The 20340-nt window shown below is 35.6% G+C and overlaps 2 protein-coding genes and 1 long non-coding RNA gene across 10 annotated transcripts; 1 reads left to right on the top strand and 2 right to left on the bottom strand.

The window, feature by feature from the left end:
• Positions 1-228: 228 nt before the first annotated feature.
• Positions 229-3538, top strand: LOC140182896 (uncharacterized). The gene is made up of 2 exons (XR_011879215.1): positions 229-1353; positions 3039-3538. It is a non-coding gene; the product is annotated as an uncharacterized lncRNA (long non-coding RNA).
• A 1436-nt stretch (positions 3539-4974) lies between these two features.
• Positions 4975-8384, bottom strand: LOC112785085 (beta carbonic anhydrase 5, chloroplastic). Of its 8 annotated transcripts, none has more exons than XM_025828500.3 (10): positions 8185-8384; positions 8019-8071; positions 7858-7945; positions 6945-7103; positions 6794-6842; positions 6546-6659; positions 6365-6418; positions 6095-6177; positions 5891-5993; positions 4975-5395 (listed from the first exon to the last, which is right to left on the bottom strand). In XM_025828500.3, the coding sequence occupies exons 4-10, from the start codon at positions 7070-7072 to the stop codon at positions 5195-5197; spliced, it is 732 nt and encodes a 243-aa protein (XP_025684285.1). In that variant the 5' UTR covers positions 7073-7103; positions 7858-7945; positions 8019-8071; positions 8185-8384; the 3' UTR covers positions 4975-5194. The 8 variants fall into 8 exon arrangements, with proteins under 8 accessions (XP_025684285.1, XP_072086916.1, XP_072086919.1 ...); XM_072230815.1 differs by having other exon boundaries at positions 7858-7928; positions 8185-8362; XM_072230818.1 differs by having other exon boundaries at positions 7858-7931; positions 8185-8312.
• A 2774-nt stretch (positions 8385-11158) lies between these two features.
• Positions 11159-13111, bottom strand: LOC112783087 (uncharacterized). Its single transcript, XM_025825851.3, has one exon. It carries the CDS (start codon positions 13109-13111, stop codon positions 11159-11161), a length of 1953 nt encoding a protein of 650 aa, XP_025681636.1.
• Between the last annotated feature and the right edge of the window lie 7229 nt (positions 13112-20340).

The following is a 20340-nucleotide window of genomic DNA, read 5'->3' as shown; positions in this document are numbered from 1 at the left end:
CTGAGAGAGAGGGTGCTCTATGTAACCACTAGAACTAGATAAGGTAAGTTTTGTCCCTTTATGGCCAACTAGTACAAAAAATATAGAGTAAATTATTGTTTTTGTCCTAACGTTTGGGGTAAATCTATTTGTGTCTCTAACGTTTAAATCGTCCTATTTGTATCCCTAACGTTTTTAAAAGTGATTCAATGTTATCCTGCCGTCAATTACACATCATGAGCGCTATAGTTTGAGTTTTAAAAATCTCTTCTTGAAGTTAGAATATAAATGTCTGGGATAGAATCAATGATCTACTCCAAAAAGTAGCTCATCAAATGTTGAAACTAATTCCTACAACATTTACATAATTCACTTTTCTATGGACATAATTGAATCTAAATACAAATAGTGGGTATAATATTAAAATCGAATACATCCAAGTGAGATCTAATTGAGAATCATTGAAAAATATAATCTAATTTATTAGTATAATTGATAGTAGGATAACATTGAATCACTTTTATAAACGTTAAGGATACAAGTAGGACGATTTAAACGTTAGGGACACAAATAGGACTTACCCCAAACGTTGGAGACAAAAACGATACTTTACTCAAAAATATATGTGGCTCTTGATTTCTAAAGGGTTAAAGTAGGTATAGGTCAAAAATTTTTTCATGCCCAACCTTTTATTGCATACAAAATCCTCCCTAAGCTTTAAAACCAAGTTTTAAAATTGTCCTTTTTACTTAAATCTTAAAATTTTGAATCTAATTACCTATAACAAAAAAAATTATAAAATAAAAAAAATAATAAGAAAAAGAGTGTTTTTGCTCCTACAAAAGGAAAAGAGAAGAATAGGAAGGGGGAAGGAAAGAAGAAAAAGAAGTTGTCCACGATCCACTTCTGTCTCTGCTTTCGCCGCCAGTTCCGTACGATTTTGGTCCCTAAGGTAAGAACAATTTAAAAACCAAGTTAAATAATTTGAATTGTCTTGTTTATATATGTCACAAAAGATTTCATGCCTTGAAATAATTGTTGAATTAATAAATTTAACGAAACTTATAATATTCACTCATGCAAATTGGCTTCCTAATTTTTTTTGAGATATAAAATATTCATCATCCAACTATATAAAAAGGTAATAAACTACTAAGTTGGGTTTGGTTTATTGGTACTTTAAACTTGAGTAACAATGGATGAGGATATAGATATGGAGTAAAGTAAACAATACCATGTAGTATCTAAGAATTCAATAACATGCTAAAAAATGAAGATAACTTGTTATTTAAGGACACACACAGTTACAAAAGGAATCCACAAGAGAGGCACGTAGAGTTACACACAAACAATATTATAAACAATACATAGATAGTACATGTTGGGAATAAGACACAATTCCCCCTTGAGAAAACACCTTTGACAGAGAAATAAAATAGACACAATCACAACACAAGAATTTAACGTGGAAACTCCAATTACCGGAGAAAAAACCACGGCCGTTGTCAAATGACAACCAGAGAATATCACTATGTGAAAATTGTTACAACACATAGACTTCTTTCTCTCACCGGCACCCCAGTACACCCACACTCTTTCAAAGCAAATATCTAACTACACCTCACAACACTCTCTAATCAAAGAGTACAGAGGAAAAGAAAAATCAGATACAAGCTTAAAGTGTTTCTGACTGGTGCAAAAACAAATGGAGAACTTAGCCTCATATTTATAGCCTAGGCCACCCACTCCATTTGCTATCCTAAGCAATGTGGGACTAATTCAACCAAATCCTAACAATCTCCACCTTGATTGAAATAGTCACACATCTTCAGCTTCCATTGTCAACACCGACAATTCTTTGCTGCCATTGTCTATACCGACAATCATAGTTCAGAGAACTATCATACTCCACCATGAAAGTATACTCACTTGGAATTAGACCACTCCAAGCATTTCGCCTTGGTACAGATCGAAACCTTGCTGAAAATTCATGGTGCAACTTCCAAATTGGCTTTTCCTGGAAGTTCTTCAGCCATCGACCTAACTCCGCCACACACCTTGCATCTCAACGCCAACCAATGCCCGTGTGCAATTGTGGACCTGATTGCCACAACTCATCCTTATCCATGGCAGTGCGGTAATACCATGAGGATACTTCTTGTCTTCTAGAGAACATCATCTTCTCTCATAGAGAGAGCAACCAGAGATCTTCTCCTTCAACGCCTTGTGCAAACCTGATTGTATCAACACATCCTTGACTTGTACTTGCCACAAGCCAAAATTGATTCTTCCATCAAATTTCTCTATTTCAAGCTTCACAGCACTTGAATATCCAGACATTGTTGCAACCGTATACTGGAATATTATAACTCAACTGTAGACCGTGCACTAGGAAGGGTCCCCAGGAAAGAGAGGTGGGTCACAATGGACACACTTAAATACCAAGTCTTTCCTTAGCCAGAACCTTTTCCAAACTGCACTCTCACAGAGTCACACTGCCTTCCAGCAACAACAACAGCAACCAAAGATCAACCTCAAGCCACAGGACAAAATTCTTTTTTTGATGTGGAAGATCAGACTAGGCTGCAACCACAGAGCATACTAAGAATAAATCCCACCGAACCGAAGCTCTGATACCACTTGTTGGGAATAAGACACAATTCCCCCTTGAGAAAACACCTTTGACAGAGAAATAAAATAGACACAATCACAACACAAGAATTTAACGTGGAAACTCCAATTACCGGAGAAAAAACCACGGCCGTTGTCAAATGACAACCAGAGAATATCACTATGTGAAAATTGTTACAACACATAGACTTCTTTCTCTCACCGGCACCCCAGTACACCCACACTCTTTCAAAGCAAATATCTAACTACACCTCACAACACTCTCTAATCAAAGAGTACAGAGGAAAAGAAAAATCAGATACAAGCTTAAAGTGTTTCTGACTGGTGCAAAAACAAATGGAGAACTTAGCCTCATATTTATAGCCTAGGCCACCCACTCCATTTGCTATCCTAAGCAATGTGGGACTAATTCAACCAAATCCTAACAGTACATGCAGTGGAAGAGTAGAAAGCAGAACCCAAATTTAGATGCAGGAAACTTAACCACTAAGTTACAAGTTCAAGAGCAAAGAATACAAGTTTTAGTTCTTTCATGGAGTAGTGGTTGGAATGGCCTTAGGAATTGCAGGAATAGGCACAGGCAGTGAAGGGAGACTAGGCAGTGAAGGAAGAAGAACAGCAGGCACAGGTGGAATTGGCAGTTCCGGAATTGGCACACCTGAAACTGGCACATCAAGCTTTGGGAGCGGAGGCAGCAGTGATGGCACCACCGGCAGAGGCGGCAGCTCCGGCAGAGGCGGCAGCTCGAGTTTCTTAGTGCCATGCACTTTGGGAGCATTACGTGCCTCTGCAATGTCAGTGATCATTAGTGAGAAAGAAAGGAGCAGAATTGGTAGAAGGAGTGATGAGAAAGTGAAAGAAGCCATGTTTCTAGTCTATTCAAATGGTTGTTATGGAATATATGCTTTTGTAGCAGTAATGTTTTTGTGAATTGGGATGTTATAGCATGGCCTTTATATAGACAGGTTGTGAAACTTGTGACCCATGTGGACAGCTTGCTACTCAGGATAAGTTGCTACTGTCACTAATTCAGCTGCTTAATAATGATAATGATATATGTCATAAGGGAATTTTTTCTTAGCACTAGATATTTCAGGTGGAGATATAAGAGATGGATTAACAGTCGTAAGAGAGAAGTAGCGCCTATTTTTGAAAAGATGGTAGAATCTCGTCTCAGATAGTTTGAAAATGTAAAAAAAAAGAACAAGAAAGCATCCAGTTAGGAAGGTAGGCAAAAGACAAAAGATAGAAAAAGACCTAAGAAAACCATATATGAAATGGTCAAAAGAAATCTATATGTAAACAGTCTCACTGTAGACATGATACATAATAGGATTCAATATCATCGTTTGAATTATGTAATCTGTTCTGCATAGGTTAAAGTTTTGTTGTTGTAGTTATTTCAGTCATTTATATCTATTGTTTTAGAAAATTTAAAACATTTAAGCACTTTCTTAATTTTAATGCACGATCTTAAAGGACTAATATTGTAGAATGGATATAGTATATATCAATTATGATTCAACATAAGTCTAATGAGATGCTGAATCTGCTGGAAAATTCAACTTGCAGTGATTCTAGGACTAATTTTCCTTGTGCATGGCTTCTTCTGATGCTAGATGTAGCAAATTCCTACTAATATTTTCCAAGGGTTCTAGTATTTGGTTATTGCAGGATATCAATAATTGATTAATGCAATCATTATATGATAAAATCATTCAACAAAACAATTCCAGTAGAGCTCTTAGCTGTCTGACACTGGTTTTTGTTTTTACTATTGGTGATGAGATGAAATATTGTCTTGTTTAAGGCCCAAATCCACAGAATCCGTCTGGTATGGAACAAACCACATGAACATGGTAAGGCTAGTTGTCCTGTTATGGGGACAAGTGTAAAACAATATGTGGTTTATGAAAAAAGTTATCTTGATAGACATTTTAAACCTTTGTAGAGCCACTTGTAAATCAGCCTATTAGCTTTTTCTCTGGCATACTGAGGATTATGTTCATCAACTACGTATATATTTTATGGAATTTCATTCATAATTGGTGAAACCAATAATCAAGGTGTAGTAGTAGTTCATATAAATGTCATTCCTGTTCATCTGCTTATTGCAACTTGAATGTCATATTAAATTATTTGAATACTTGGAAGAATGGAACCATGAAAGGAGAAATGTTATTTTTTGTAAGTAACTTTTACATAAAAACTATAGCCACATACTGCCATCCACCATCATGTGGATGAGGTATTTTTAAATAACATTGCACATTTTTTTTTTAACAACAAATATAAGCATATAACTTCTTAGGAATTTAGCTTCAACAGACAGCAATGTGTGAATAAGAAAAATTCCATCACTGCTTCACATGGCCAAGGCTGATAATGACTTTATTTAGAATGCACAGATAAACTTTCACGTGATTTGCAATGGTCCATGGGTCTCTTATAAGTTCTAACTACTTAAAATACAATATTTTATGAATTGTAATCAAATGCATAGCCTATGCTTTTAAATTGCTAATAATACAAACTCAAGACAATAAATAAGAATACATTCCACAGGGAAAATAGGTGTAAAATCTCAGCACCACAATACTTTGTGTTTAGCAGCAATTCTGCCATCTTCCTCCAGTTTGGTTCCCTGGTAATCCAATGTCCATTTCTCAAATGAACATTTAATGAAGTCATAATAGCCACCATGAACATAAAGTTTTCCATTGGCCACCTTTTCTTCTATCCATGGATAAGTTAGTAGGTTCACTAAGGAGTGATTAATTGATTCCTGTACAAAAATCACTTAAAACATTAAAATTTGAAGTCACTCAATATAATCAATTTGTAAATAGATTTAACATTTCATCAATCCTATATGTAATTGGGATCAAATGAAACATGAAAGGACAGTATTGGACACATTCAATTTGAAAAGCAAGAAGACAATATAAAATTATAAATAGAAACACTCATTCTGTGTTGTGAAATGCAGTTTCATTTTCATGGAGATAAAATCTGATAGGTGTCTCATTTCATGACATGCCTCCAAGTTAGCAACTCCCCAATACCCCCAATTTTCCATTTAAATTCGAAAGACAAAAGAATACATCAAAACTTGTATATTCAAAATCATATTAAGAAAGTTACAGATAAGGCCTCAAGATTATTTTTCTCTAAATACAATAGGCACTCCCTTCTCAGTGCAACATACTATTTTAGAACCATTCAAATTATTCAACATTTTGAAATCTCAACAGCCAAATGGGACAACAAAAAATATCACCTTTTCACAATGCCTGCACTTGTCATCAAAGCTGAGGGTGGAAGCTGCAGCCTCAGTTTTCTTTCTTGCATTCTTCCCAACAATAACCCAATTGTGTATAAAGCTAATAGAAAAATAAAGAATGTTGAACTTAGTAATGTATAGTACATTTTAATCAAAAGAAGTAATATATGAGAGCCAACAACTAAAATCAAGCAATCCAACCTTCCATTGGCATCGTCTTCCATACTCATAAGAGCTCGTATACCTCCACAGCAGCTGTGGCCAATGACTAAGATGTTTTCAACCTGCAATAATGAAAATTATTCTGCTCAACTCTTAATCTTTCCAATAAAAGTTGCAATTATCATAAGATCAAGATCAACCATTATTTTAATCAAAATGATTTTCAACTTTAGATACATGAATACTTGCCCAAACTAAAAAGTGAATAAGATTAGGAATTCCTAGAGTAGGGAACAAAATGATGCTTACTTGAAGAGTGTTTACAGCAAACTCTAATGCAGCATTTACTTCTGAGGGTCCACTCTGCACAAGGGAAAAGGAATTAGAGAGGCAAGTATGTTATCTCTTTTCATTCTTTCAACTATAAGTCTATAACAAAATGGTAAATGAACACACCCAAATATATTGAACAGAGTGTGATAGTAGATACCTCAAAGGTGGGAACCAAATTAGCAACATTGCGAATCACGAATGCTTCTCCTGGTTGAAATCCCAAAATATTCGAGGGGCAAACCCTGGAATCTGCACAGGCAATAACCATGAACTGTTCCGGAAATTGTTAGTCAAGAATACTTATGTTTAGCTAAGGCTTTAGTGTTGGGAGAGGAGAGAAATGCTGTAAAAGGAATAAGAAACAAACTCGGCAAAATGAAAGATAGACAAGGGAAGAACAATTACCTTTGGTGCTTGAGCCTTAGCAAGATTTTCAAACTGTTCAACATTTTCACTGACAGAAAACAGAAATCAACATTAAGTAAGTTTCTTCCTTTTGTTAGGCATCAGAAACGAACATGACTGAGTTAGAGTGTGGCCTTTTTCTGATACTTACATATATTTACTCTTAAAACTTAAAAATCTATTTTTCAGAATATCAAATATATCACATCTGTCTTCAGCTTTAGATAAGGTCTCTAGCTTGCTTTTATTAAGTTGTTGTGTAAATCCTGGAGACCCCATAGAAGCCTTTAAAGCAAAACCTTGACTTCTCCTGCAAACATTAGAGCAAGACGTATGAAATCACATGGAAAAAAGGAAGACAAAACAAAGTTTCATTGGCTTTCATGACAATAACATTGACTTAGTAAGTATGTTGTTCTTAGTTCAAATAAGTAGCTACAAAAACACAGCAAATCAGTCTAGTATAGATTTAACTACCATAACTGTGATTCCCAAATATCAAATATCAGCCTATAGAATAGTGTGATTAGATAAGTTATGAAACAAGAAAAGATTGAAATATTCAACCAACCAAAATGAAATGGCCAGAGATTAGAATACTAGTATAGATTTAGCTACCATGACTGCGATTGCCAATGATCAAATATCAGCCTATAGAATAGTGTGGTTAGATAATTTATGAAACAAGAAAAGATTGAAATATTCAAGTAACCAAAATGAAATGGCCAGAGATTAGAATACTTGTATGTTCAATGTTCAGGGGAGAGTCAAACCGCATAACCATATCCATACTTTTTTTTTCCTTTGAATCAATCAAGACCTAAATACTTCTATGATAAAACTTGGATGTAAATTCTTTTTCCTTTTTGGTTTAGAAGAAAACTAGAAATCCAAACAATAAAAAATGCTCAACCGAATGATCCTAAATGAGTCCTTCATTTCCTAACATGTTCTTCAAGTAATTATTTGTCATACTATATAACATGAAAATTTTCACAAGACTAGAAAATAAAGTAAGCAAATCTAACATAGGTAAAAACAGAGGTTAGTTAATGATCACTAACCTTAAAGCTGGCAAAATTCTCAAATGTGGCTGCTCAAAAATTTTCCCTGTTTTGCGAGCACCGCCAAAGATCTGCTACATCAGATTCACTGAACAATGATTAGCTGATTCACAAGTACAACAACAAAACTAATAGACATGTGCAAGAAAAGAGAATAGTACCGGTGACGTGGCAGGCTCAACACAGCAATTGGAAGAAGAAGAAGGAGGAGGAGCTGCCATTGAAGAAAGAGAGAACAAAAACAAATAGAAATATGAAAAATCAAAATAATTAGGAATGGGAAACTGAATAAAACAGTCACTGGTTGGAAGTTAGGACCGTACTTACTATTATTAAAAATGAGTAGGTAAAGTTGGTTACATGTTTTCTCCAACAAAGACGGAGAAACCAAGGTTCTTAAGTAACCATAACAAAATACTTTTTATTTTTATTTTTTTTGTATTATTTTAATTATATGCACAGTTGCCTGTGAAGTGTGCACCACCACTTCTCCATGATTCCTTCCAATGAAAAAGTTGTAAACTTTTTTTGACTTTCTTTATTCCCCCAAAACCCTCCTTTTTGTTCATTTGGCGTTTTCCGCTTTTGCATGCGCCAGTAAAACTATGGAAACTTCTGGATACTCAAATGGATTCAACTATAAAATATTTTAACTAAAATAGAAAATTCATGTTAAAAATACTTACAATTAAGTTTTTCAAAATATATATATAAAGAGTTTCAAAAATTTCTATTTAAAGTAATTTTAACAAGTACTAATTGCTACGGAAGATTCTATTTTATTTGGCGAAAATGTACACTACATAAAAGGAATTAAAACCTGGTGGCAGATCTGAGGCCAAATACGTGTAAAGGAAAAAAGGAAAGGCAGTAATAAAGCATTTTGTACACGCTTCATTTTGAAATATGCTATGGGATCTACAACTGTACTCTTTGAAATTAGCTATAATCATGGTGTTGTTGACCACCTTTAAATTTAAATTATTATTTGAATGTTTTTAATCAGAGCATCATTAATTCATTACATTATATTTGTTCTTTGATTCTTCCCCTTTTTTCGTTTTTTTCTCTAGCACAAAAAAATAGTCTAATTTCTTTTTCTAACAGAACCCAAATTCTTGAGGTTATAGTTTGCGTTAACAACTATACCAACATCATCGTTGTTACTGAAAACAAGTTTATGATTGTGTACAAAATGTACTATAAAAAGGAATGCTTGAATATGTTGTTAATCCCTAATTCCATATAAATATAAACCATTTCAAATTTTAATTCTTCTTTTTCACATAATCGAAAAAGTTGAATTTCATTAATGAAAAGTTTTGTTTGCGAAGAAGCTAAATTTCATTAATCAAAGTTTTGTACAAGAGAGTAATTTCAACAATATAACAATGCACTACAGATTAAAATTTATGAAGCAAGCATGCTCGTAGAATGGTCATGTTTTGTTAGAAATTATGTATAGACTCAATACCAAAAAGAAAACTATGGACTAAAAACATTGGACCACGCTCACCCAAAAACTAGTACCCTATCATACACCCGGGAAACATCTTAATGGGCCCAATTTAAGTAAAAAAATGTTCTCGATCCAATGGGCCCAATTTAAGTAAAAAATGTTCTCGATCCAAGAGCTCAATCCAAACTTGGCAGGTTAGGTTGAGTGAAAAAGAGAAGGTAGACCCACAGCAGGGAAGTCAAACCCAAAAAAGAAAATAAAAGCAACAGACAATGGTTAATTTTGTGGTTTAATTCCTCTATTAATCCATGTAATTTCACTAAATTTTTAGTCAGTTACTTATGCTTTGTTTCTTTTAATTAGATCTCTACATTTTTTTTAGTTTTATAATTAAATTTTTTTTAGTATAAAAAATATTAAAATTAACTGAATATTTCTTCAAACAAATTGAAAATATTCATACTTAAAAATCTAAATAAATCTTTAATCACATATACTTTGAAAAAAATATTCTATTAATTTTAACATTTTTGATACAAATAAGACCTAATTACAAAATTACAAACAATATAAAGACTCAATTAAAAAAAATAAAAACCTAATTAAAAAATTAATAAAACTATAACTATAAAAACTAATAAAATAATTAAATTAATTTTTATATTTTTTAAAATTATAAAAGAAACTAAAATCGAAGGGTCTAATTATTGTACCTAAGATTTTTTTTTTTTTTATTTTGTTCGAAACAGAAATTGGAAAGCCTGGTTTCTGTACCTTAAATTTTAAATAGTGCCAAAATTGAAATTAAAAATCAGAATTTTAAAAAACATCATTGTCAACCCAATTATAAAAATAGGTGGTGACATGTAGCAGCACATGACATTTGACATATGTAGAATTCTTCGCAATTTATCAGTATCACAACTTCACATGATCAAAAATCAAAACAGGAAAGACAATACACAGTAGCACTTGGCAGAGCTTAATATATAAACCAATATCATCTTCATCGAAACGTAGATACTATAAACAATTCTTATGAGGTTGTGAGAGGTACTAACCAAAACCAACCTGGTGGGATGTAAAAAATTAACCTGACAGAAAACCTATATGTACAGGACCAGATACTACAAAGATTTACAAGAGAGGTGTAATCAAGCCTATTTGTGAAGGAGAATACAATAACAGTCAAAAGGAGAATACAAGCAGCTAGCAGCCCCTTATGAAAGATGAAAGACTCCACCAGTATAAACACGTAAACATTAATATAACTCCACCAAACACATATCTTAATGGACCCATTGGCTAGCTAGAGAGAAAATAAAAAATTACAGACAAATTAGGATGAAATGAAAGAAGACTAAACACAAATCAATTTTCACGATGTGATTAACATGATAATCAAGTTTCGAGAGAGAACAACGAGTTTCTCTCTATGTTGTAGGATGGACAACTTGAAAGAATAAAGCTCAAACACCAAATGAAACACTTAGATACATTAAGGATTCGTGTTGCTCACAGCCATGGTTAGTACTTAGTATGCCAACATACCAGAAATTATTGTCATGTATAAAGCTTAAATTCAACTCCAAACTTTCATGGATATGTGAGGAGTGTGAGAATAAACTAAAATCCAATGAGCATTATATGCTTCCCAAAAAAACATGCAGAATCTACACAAAATTAAGTCATCCTCCTCAAACAGGTCAAAACAAAAATAAGGAGGTATTGCTGAAGTTATTATAAGACTAACATAACCAGAATTCACAAAAGTTCAGCATGAGTACCAACCATACCAAAAGTCTACAATAATAACTAAACAAAAAAAAAGTCACTGAAAGACTAATGACCCTTAACCTTATCATCTGCAACAGCATTGAGAATAGGCAAGCTGCTCAAGAACTCATCAAGCCCTTCAAAAAACCCAATCCCTTCAATGTTATCCTCCGCATTACCCGTCCCACCTGCATTCGCCCTATCGCGTACTCCATGGCCAGTCTCCTCCACATCATTACTAAACTCCACATTCAGATCCAACTTCCCCAAATTACCAGCACCCCTCCTCCTCAAACTTGCCAATGCAGCTTTCTTGCCAGATTCTAGCCTAGCTGCAATGGGCACTGCTGCAGAGCCAGCACCAACAGCCTCACCATTTTCCACACCAGCATTGCCAGCACGGTTACGAACCCCTCTCCTAGGCCTCTCCACTGGTGTGCTTGCATTGCCACCAGCAGTGGTGGCAGAACTCTTCCTATTCCTTCTTCTTCTTCTTCTTTTCCTCCCCACCTTCTTATTCGCATTAATATTCCTCCAATCATCATCATCAGAATCATCTTCCGTGGTATCGGAATGCTCGACAAACGCGGCGGCAGCCTCATCATCATAGTAAGCCCAAGGCCCTCTCAGATGTCTCCATCTGTCAGCACCTTTGAGAGGACAAGGAACCAAAGCAGAGAAAGGGTTCCATTGAGAAGCAGAACCACTTATATCCTTGAAATCACCAGAAAACCCTAGCGGCATAAAACCCCAACTGCAGAAGGACATGAACCCGTCTTTCCCGGTCAACTCCGGCGGCGACCTCACCGCCAACGCATGGAAAGGCCTCCGGCAGCTCTGGCACAGCAAGGTACACTCCTCGTACACCTTCGGATACTCAAACAAACCGTAACAGTAAGGGCACGCAGTCCAGAAAGCTCCGTTCAACTCGGTTTCAATCGACTCAGTAGCCCTAGCCGGCCGAGTTGGCTCAGTCAGCTGAGTCACATTGTCCTGACTCGGCCTCTCCTCCTCTTCCTCCTCCTCAACCACCACAACCCTGGGAGCTTCCGTCGATATAGCGTTCTTACTCAGTGAAAACAGTTGCTGCTGCTGTTGCTGTTGCCGTTGCAGTTGCAGTTTCGCCTGTTCTTGTTGTTGCCGTTTCCATTGCTCGTGCTCTTGTTGTTGCCGTTGAAGTTGCAGCGCTTGTTCTTGTTCTCGCCGTTTCTGTTGCTCTTGCTCTTGCTCTTGTTGTTGCCTTTGCCGTTCCTCCTTTTGTTGTTGCCTTTGCCGTTCCTCCTCTTGTTGTTGCCGTTGCCGTTCCTCCTCTTGTTGTTGCCTTCGCCGTTCCTCCTCTTGTTGTTGCCTTTGCCGTTCCTCCTCTTGTTGTTGTTGCTGCTGCTGCTGACGCTGTCGCTGCTGCTGATTCTGGTTGATGAGGTGGTTCTGATTCTGATTCGGATTCTGGTGGAGGAAGTGGTTCTGGTTCTGGTTCAAGTCGTGGCTTTGATTATGATTGTTTTGGTGGTTGTTGAGATTATGCCTCTGCTGCAAGATTGGAAAAGCTTGAGGGACGATAGGAACAGGGGCGGGTTGGGGCGGAGGAGGCGGAGGAGGAGGAGGAGGTTCGGTAAGGAGCCTGAGGTCGTTATCGAAGATTGCTTTCTTGGAAGGGTTTGAGAGTACGGACCATGCGTCGTTGACGAGGGAGAAGGCGTAGGCGGAGAACGCGAAAGGGTTGCGGTGTGGATCAAGAATGGCAGCGAGACGGCGGTACTGGGCGGCGATGTAGTCGAGATTATGTGAGTAGCGAATAACCTGGAGAATGCTGTACCAGTCAACGAGGTCGTTGATCCTGGCCTCGCCGGCCACGAGGGTGTCGATTACGGTGAGAAGTAGCTCCGTGACTTCAAAGCGTGGGTCACACTCGCGGGCCCTGATGGCAAATGACCGAGCTCCATGCAGGTCACGTGCACTCAGGAGCTTGTTGGCCGTGTACAGCCACCGCTCCGCTTCCGCCCTATTCCCCCCTTCCATTGATTTGATTTCTCTTTCTCCAAAACACTCTCACTCTCACTGTCTCACACTCAAAACGGCGCTGTTTTGTCTTTTTTTTTTTTTTGTTGCCGCTCCTGTTGTGTTTTGTGCTTTAAGCTTAAACTAAGCACTGGTAAATTATAATAGTGCTGAATGAGGAGTATATAGAAGGGGGAAGAAATGGAAATGAAAAAGAAAAAATAGAGTAGATTGACCATAAAGGATATGGAAAATGTGCGGCAGCATGGTGTAGGTGAGGGGTATTTTGGGAAGTTGAGGTAACAAACGAGTAAACAGGATCACATGGTGGTGGACTTACTCTTTGTTAGCTTATAATTACTAGGCTTGTGTTACTTTATTTGATATATAGTGTGGCAAGATTTCGGTAGAAAATTAGAAATTAAGAAGGGTAGATTAGATTAGATTCCCTTTGGCTTTTGGAAGTGACATTGACATTGGGAAGACTTGAGAAATGGATGACAACTTTTGTGGCGTTTTTTAAGAGATGAGAGGAGGTGTAAGTATGTGACGCATGTGCGGATTGGTTAAGAGATGATGAGAGACAAAAGTTTCATAAAAAGGGAATTAAGGTTGGTCTTTGTTCCCACATTTGACTTTTCAACTCTGCCTCATCAGTCAACAATTTCAACATATGCCCTTACCACCCTTCTTATCTCCTTTAACACCCTCATTTAATCCATTTTTGTACCATGAACCTAATTATGTACTATCTATTTCATAGAAATTCTTACTCTTATTAATTTACAAAACAAACATTATTTATTTACTTTTTGTTTTTTTTTATATTTCTTAAAAATAAAATAACATAAATCATTCCATAAAATAATTTTTTTAATTTATATAATATATAAGAATATTTTTATCTCAGTTCAATTTTTTTAAAATTTGATGAAAATAAACATTTATTATATTAAACTTTAAATTAAATGTTTTGTTATAGTCATGAATTATCTATAATTCTATGTACTCCACGTTATTGATTTTACAATTTTTATAAAATGAGATGTTTTATGAAGGTTTATTAATAATTATTTTAAGACACTCTTTAGATAGCATAAATTTATAAGTTGAATAAAATTTTTTTTTATTTTCAGTATATTAAAATAGTGAAAAGAAATATATATATATATATAATATGTTCGAGAATCAATCCTTTTTTTTTGATAAAATAAAATAAAAATTACGTTAAATTTGTAATTGAATTAGCAACGGATACTATCTTTATTTTTTAACGTCTTAATTTGTTATTCAGTTGTCTTAAGATTTTTTTTAGTTAGAAGCTTTTTTTTTTCAACAAAAAAATAAATATTTTTTTATTTCTCCTCTTATTTCGCATTGATTGTTAGAATTTTGAAAATTTTTGAAAAGGAGTTTTGGCAGTTAAAATTTTGAAATTTCAAACGTTATTCCATGCTTAACAGTTTATTATATTTCACATGTCAATGCTCTGTTTTGTTTTTTACTAGGAAACACTATTTTTCTTTTAAAAATGCTCAAATATTTTAAAAAATTTGTTTATGTTTTATTAATATAAATATAAACTAACCGCATAACCCTTCAAATAAATTGATTTGTCTGATCTCACATTCATCTCTTTTTACTATTTTTTATATAAAAAAAAATATGTTTAAATTTTTTAAAAACTTCAATTTTTTGTTTGGGTAAATTTTTTATTTATGAACGTAGAAATAATTTTGTTACTAAAGCTACGTTTAAAAAAAAAGTAATAATTTTTAATTTCTGCGTTTTTTTTTACTGACTTTTAACCATCCATATTAGATATTTATTTACTTTTTACTAACTTTATTCTCTATGTATATTATTGTATTAGTTATAAAATTCTTATTATTTTTATTGATATGAATTCTTTTTTTTATTATTTATTATTTTTATTTTTTGTTAACGGTTTATTTGATATTATACATCTTTATAATTGTAATATTTTTATATTATTTTTGTTATTCTTTTTTTATAGTATGATTTATTAATCCTATTAGGTAAAGTAAATTAAACAAAAATTTAACTGTAAATAATAATAATAATAAAAAATTATAGCGTACTAAAAAAGAATATTAAAAATATACTGTATAAAAAATATCATTAAGAATTTTTAGATTTATTTCAATCACTACAAGATAAATATTTAATTTTTTATTATTTTTAGTACTCTCTTTTATAATTATAATTTTCGTATACTATGTTTTAGTGTAATTTTTTTATAATATAGATTATAATCCCATTAAAAAAGATAAATTAAATAAAAAGTTAATCATAGGTAATAATAAAATCATCAAAATTTAGATTTCAAAATAATATTAAGAATAAGATTATTGAGAGTACTAAAATAAGAATATATACGATGATAAAAAAATATTAAATTAATATTTTTTTTTTACCAAAGATAGGAGATTCAAACCCGCAACCTCTTAATTGAGTATGGGAAAACTATGCCATTTGAGTTATTACTCAATGGCTACTAAATTAATATTCTCACGTTCATACTTAAACAATATAACATATTTAATTAAATATTCTTTTATATACATATATATAAAATTTATATTTTTTTAGTTTTATTTAAAAATATATTATGTCTATTTTTATATGTTATTTTTATTTTAATAAGTAAATATTAATTTTATTATAAAATTAACAAAAAAAATATATTCAAATATCTAAATTAAAATGATAGAATAATATAAAAAAATTACTTAAGTTGATGTTTATTTTAGTAATTTTTTTATCTAAAGGTGGTTTTAAATAGTTTAATCCAAACAATATTTATTTTACTATAATATATTTTGATACAAAAATTATCAAACATAAATCACTCTAACAGAAACTTATTTTTAAGTTTGTAAAATCAATTTTATACAAACTTCCATTTATAAAATATAATCCATACACACACTTATTTGTCCACCACAAGTTGCCCACCAATTCCATTGTTACTTGTATTTAGGGCTTGTTTGGATATATTCTTAATTTTTTTTTTTTACTTATAAAATCTGGTGTAATTTTTAAAATCAAATTGCAGCTTTTAAAAAAAAACTTTTATAATTTTTAAAATCAAATTACAGCTTTTAAAAAAAAAGTATTTTAGTATTTATGAAAAAATTAAAAAAATAATTTTTTATAAAAAATTAAAATAAAAATTTATCACTCTTTTTTAAAACAAACACTTTTAAAATAAAAAAGACAAAATATAAAAAACTTATTTATTAGTTATTTATAATATAAGTATTTATTATTTAAATTATTTTAAAAAAAATTTAATTAAACGGTTTACTCAAACAAAATTTTGTATATAAATGACTTTTCTATTAATTATATTTTCCTGATTATTGTGTTTTTTTAGCTGTCATTATTATTGTTTTTCAACCAGCACTATTGTTTCTTATATCTCGCTGATCCAAATTCTCTCTTTCTTCTTTTTTTTTGTTTTTTATTTTCTGAATTCAAACACAATTCACTTGTTAATATTATTACAAAGTCATCATATGTTTTGGGTCATACATGCAAATTCTCTTTTTGGACGTTGCTCGTGGATTCATTTACGATGGCTTATAGAAACGCATCATACTTGTTGAAATAGCTCAACAAGTTTTGTCTTGTCTATCAAGTTTCCAAGACCCCTTTCCCTTTCTCTCTTAAAAATATAAGAAATTGTAACATATAATTCAAGCAAAAAATTTCTTTGAAGTTAGAAATTAATAAAATAATAAAATAAAATAAACCCATAGCACGTGAATTTTTCTATTTTCTATTCAAGAATAACTAGTGCTCATACTCTAACCCAATAAAAAGGTCCAGGTCCAAACGAAAGGCCCAATCCAAAGGATTGAGCCTCGCCCTACACCGACCTTCACCCTACGAAGTCTGTCCCTACCACGACTTGCTCTAAAGAAGTCGGGACGAAGATTAGCTGACAGATTAACACCCATTCAAATGAGTAACTGTCCCTAAAATCTCTCTACCCACTTCCTGGAGCCATATCTCAACCTCCCCAAGATAAAGGGACGGTTATCCCCCATAAATAACGGAACTACACCAACGGTGGTTATGGGTTCACCACTATAAATACACTGACACTTCTCAGGTATCTCAGAAGTCCCAATACTCTCTAGACCTGCTTACCCCTCTTTGCTGACTTAGGCATCGGAGTGTCTTTGCAGGTACCACCCCCCATTCACTCGTATTCACAAGTCGGACGGAGGCCCTGAAGACGCGAATCCGCCCGAAGACTTCCCTCCATAGACGATTGGGCCAACCCAGCGAGTCCAGCCCAATAATCTCCGGTTACCCATCGTAACATTGGCGCCGTTGCCGGGGACCCGAGAGATCGACCAGTAATGGCGGATGTATCCCCTGAAGATGGTCATGTGGTGCCGGATTCCGAACAAGAGAATCTGGATACCGGAAACAACGACGCAGATCTGACCCTCCACCAGGAAACCAATGACCAACACAGGGAAGGAACCTCCGGATTTAAAAATCCGAAGACAAATTCCTCGGAGGGGCATGAATCAGAAAAGGATGGACCACCCCACACAACTGAACTAATGGGGCTAGTCCATGTCCACCAAAGTCGCTTGGAACAACTGGAACAGGAACGGGAGCGACAAAGGGAGATAGAAAAGCACCTAAGAGAGGAGATGGATCGACGAAAAGAGTTAGAGAAAAAACTCTTAAAGTTAGAATCCTCCCTCAAAGGTCGGAACTCCCGTGACGATCGAGAAGAGTCGCCCTCGGGAGGGGAGGATCCTTTTTGTGAGGACATAATGAGGGCAAAAGTTCCAAGAAACTTTAAAAGCCCCGATATGGACCTCTATGACGGAACCACCGATCCGAAGCATCATTTAAGCAACTTTAAAAGTCGAATGTATCTGGCTGATGCTTCTGACGCGACGCGCTGCAAAGCTTTCCCGACCACCTTATCGAAAGCAGCGATGAAGTGGTTCGATAGCCTCCCTCCAAGGTCGGTCACCAGCTTCGAGGACCTCTCGAGGAAGTTTCTAATGAGGTTCTATATTCAGAAAGATAAAGTAAAGCATGCACCGGGCCTCCTGGGAATAAAGCAGGAGGTCGGAGAACCTCTACGGGACTACATGGAAAGATTCAACAAAGCATGCTTAGAGATTCAAGACCTGCCCATCGAGGCAGTCATTATGGGCTGGTAAATGGACTTAGAGAAGGTTCCTTCTCACAGTCCATATCAAAAAGGCACCCCACCTCTTTGAGTGATGTACAAGAAAGAGCTGAAAAGTACATCAACATGGAGGAAAATGCCAGGCTGAGAGAGTCGAGCTGGCGACCTGGACACCTTCCCTCAATAAAAGAGAGAGAAAGGGAGCCCAAGAAGAAAGAAGACATCGGTCCCGACAGACCCAGGAATATCACTTTTATACTCCTCTAAAGGTTTCTATAATAGACGTATACAGAGAAATTTGCAATACTGAAAGGCTGCCACCTCCCAGGCCCATTAAAAATAAAAAAGGGGGGAGTCGCAGCGACTACTGTGAGTACCATAAAATATATGGTCACTCAACAAATGACTGTTACGACCTTAAAAATGTGATAGAAAAGCTGGCCAGAGAAGGCCTACTTGACAGATATCTCATAGAAAGGTCGGACAATCATGGGAAGAGAAAGCGAGACGATGCGGATAGAAGAGACCCACCACCGCAGACTCCGGAGAGACATATACATATGATCTCAGGTGGGTTCGCGGGAGGGGGACTCACCAAGTCCTCTCGCAAAAGACACCTCAAGCGAGTCTACCAGGTCGGAAGCGAGTCACCCGACTTTCCTACCATCTCATTCACAAAGGAGGATGGGCAAGGAGTAATCCCTGGACACGATGATCCAGTGGTAATAATTATGATCCTAGCTAATGCCCATCTCCACAGAACCCTAGTAGATCAAGGAAGCTCGGCGGATATCCTTTTCAAGCCCGCGTTTGACAAATTGGGGCTGGATGAAAAGGAGTTAAGAGCCTACCCCGACACCTTGTACGGGCTAGGCGACACGCCAATAAAACCACTGGGATTTCTACCCCTCCACACTACCTTTGGAAAGGGGGAAAAGTCCAAAACTCTGAGCATAGACTTTATAGTCATCGACGTGGGGTCAGCATACAATGCCCTAATCGGTAGAACTACCCTGAATCGACTCGAAGCGGTGGTGTCTACCCCCATCTCTGCATGAAATTCCCGACACCTGCGGGAATAGTAACAGTGCGGGGAGACCAGAAGTTGGCAAGAAAGTGCTACAATGAAAGCCTGAACCTGAGGGGAAAAGGCAAAGAGGTTCACACCATAGAGCTCGGTGGTGCAAGGGCCAAAGAAGAGCTACGACCACAGCCAGAAGGAAAAACTAAAGAAATACAGGTCGGCAAAGAGGAAGGGAAGAATACCAACATAGGAGCCAACCTAGGGGAAACCCTGAAGCAAGGGTTGACTAAGCTCCTAAGAGACAATTCTGACCTCTTCGCCTGGAAAGCTTCCGACATGCCCGGGATAGACCCCGAGCTCATGTCCCACAAGCTCTCGGTACATCCGGGATCCCGACCTGTACAACAGAGAAGGCGCAAGCTCGGCCCGGAACGAGCCCTAGTGGTGGAAGAGCAAGTACAGGCACTCCTAGATGCCGGCTTCATTAGAGAAGTTAAATATCCAACATGGCTAGCAAATGTAGTGCTAGTCAAGAAGCAAAACGGCAAATGGAGGATGTGTGTTGACAACACCGACTTAAATAAGGCATGTCCCAAAGACCCTTATCCACTCCCGAGTATTGATACCCTAGTAGATTCTAGCTCGGGATATCAATACTTGTCGTTCATAGATGCCTACTCGGGATATAACCAAATCCCAATGTATGAGCCAGACCAAGAGAAAACATCATTCATCACGTCCAGAGCAAATTTTTGCTACGTGGTTATGGCATTTGGATTAAAAAATGCAGGGGTCACATACCAAAGGCTGATGAACAAAGTGTTTGCTTCCCACCTTGGAAGCTTAATGGAAGTCTATGTAGACGACATGCTGGTAAAAACCAAGGAAGAAGCCGACCTCTTGGCAGACCTCTCGCAAGTATTTGACACCATGAGGTTACACGGGATGAGGCTAAATCCCGTAAAGTGTACCTTCGCTGTGGAGGCCGGAAAATTCCTAGGATTTATGCTAACACAGAGAGGGATTGAAGTAAAT

Source organism: Arachis hypogaea, chromosome 20, assembly GCF_003086295.3.
Source record: "Arachis hypogaea cultivar Tifrunner chromosome 20, arahy.Tifrunner.gnm2.J5K5, whole genome shotgun sequence".
Classification (NCBI taxonomy): Eukaryota; Viridiplantae; Streptophyta; class Magnoliopsida; order Fabales; family Fabaceae; genus Arachis; species Arachis hypogaea.
This window is presented reverse-complemented; position numbering and strand designations above follow the sequence as displayed.

Bases quoted from the DNA above. Each gene is read 5' to 3' on its own strand.
- LOC112785085 (XM_025828498.3), bottom strand. From the start codon at position 8,078: ATGGCAGCTCCTCCTCCTTCTTCTTCTTCCAATTGCTGTGTTGAGCCT. The intron at 6,843-6,944 runs GTAAGTATCAGA...GTTTTCTGTCAG, and splicing joins AGTTTTAAGAGTAAATATAT to TGAAAATGTTGAACAGTTTG. The intron at 6,178-6,364 runs GTAAGCATCATT...TCATTATTGCAG, and splicing joins TTGCTGTAAACACTCTTCAA to GTTGAAAACATCTTAGTCAT.
- LOC112783087 (XM_025825851.3), bottom strand. From the start codon at position 13,111: ATGGAAGGGGGGAATAGGGCGGAAGCGGAGCGGTGGCTGTACACGGCC.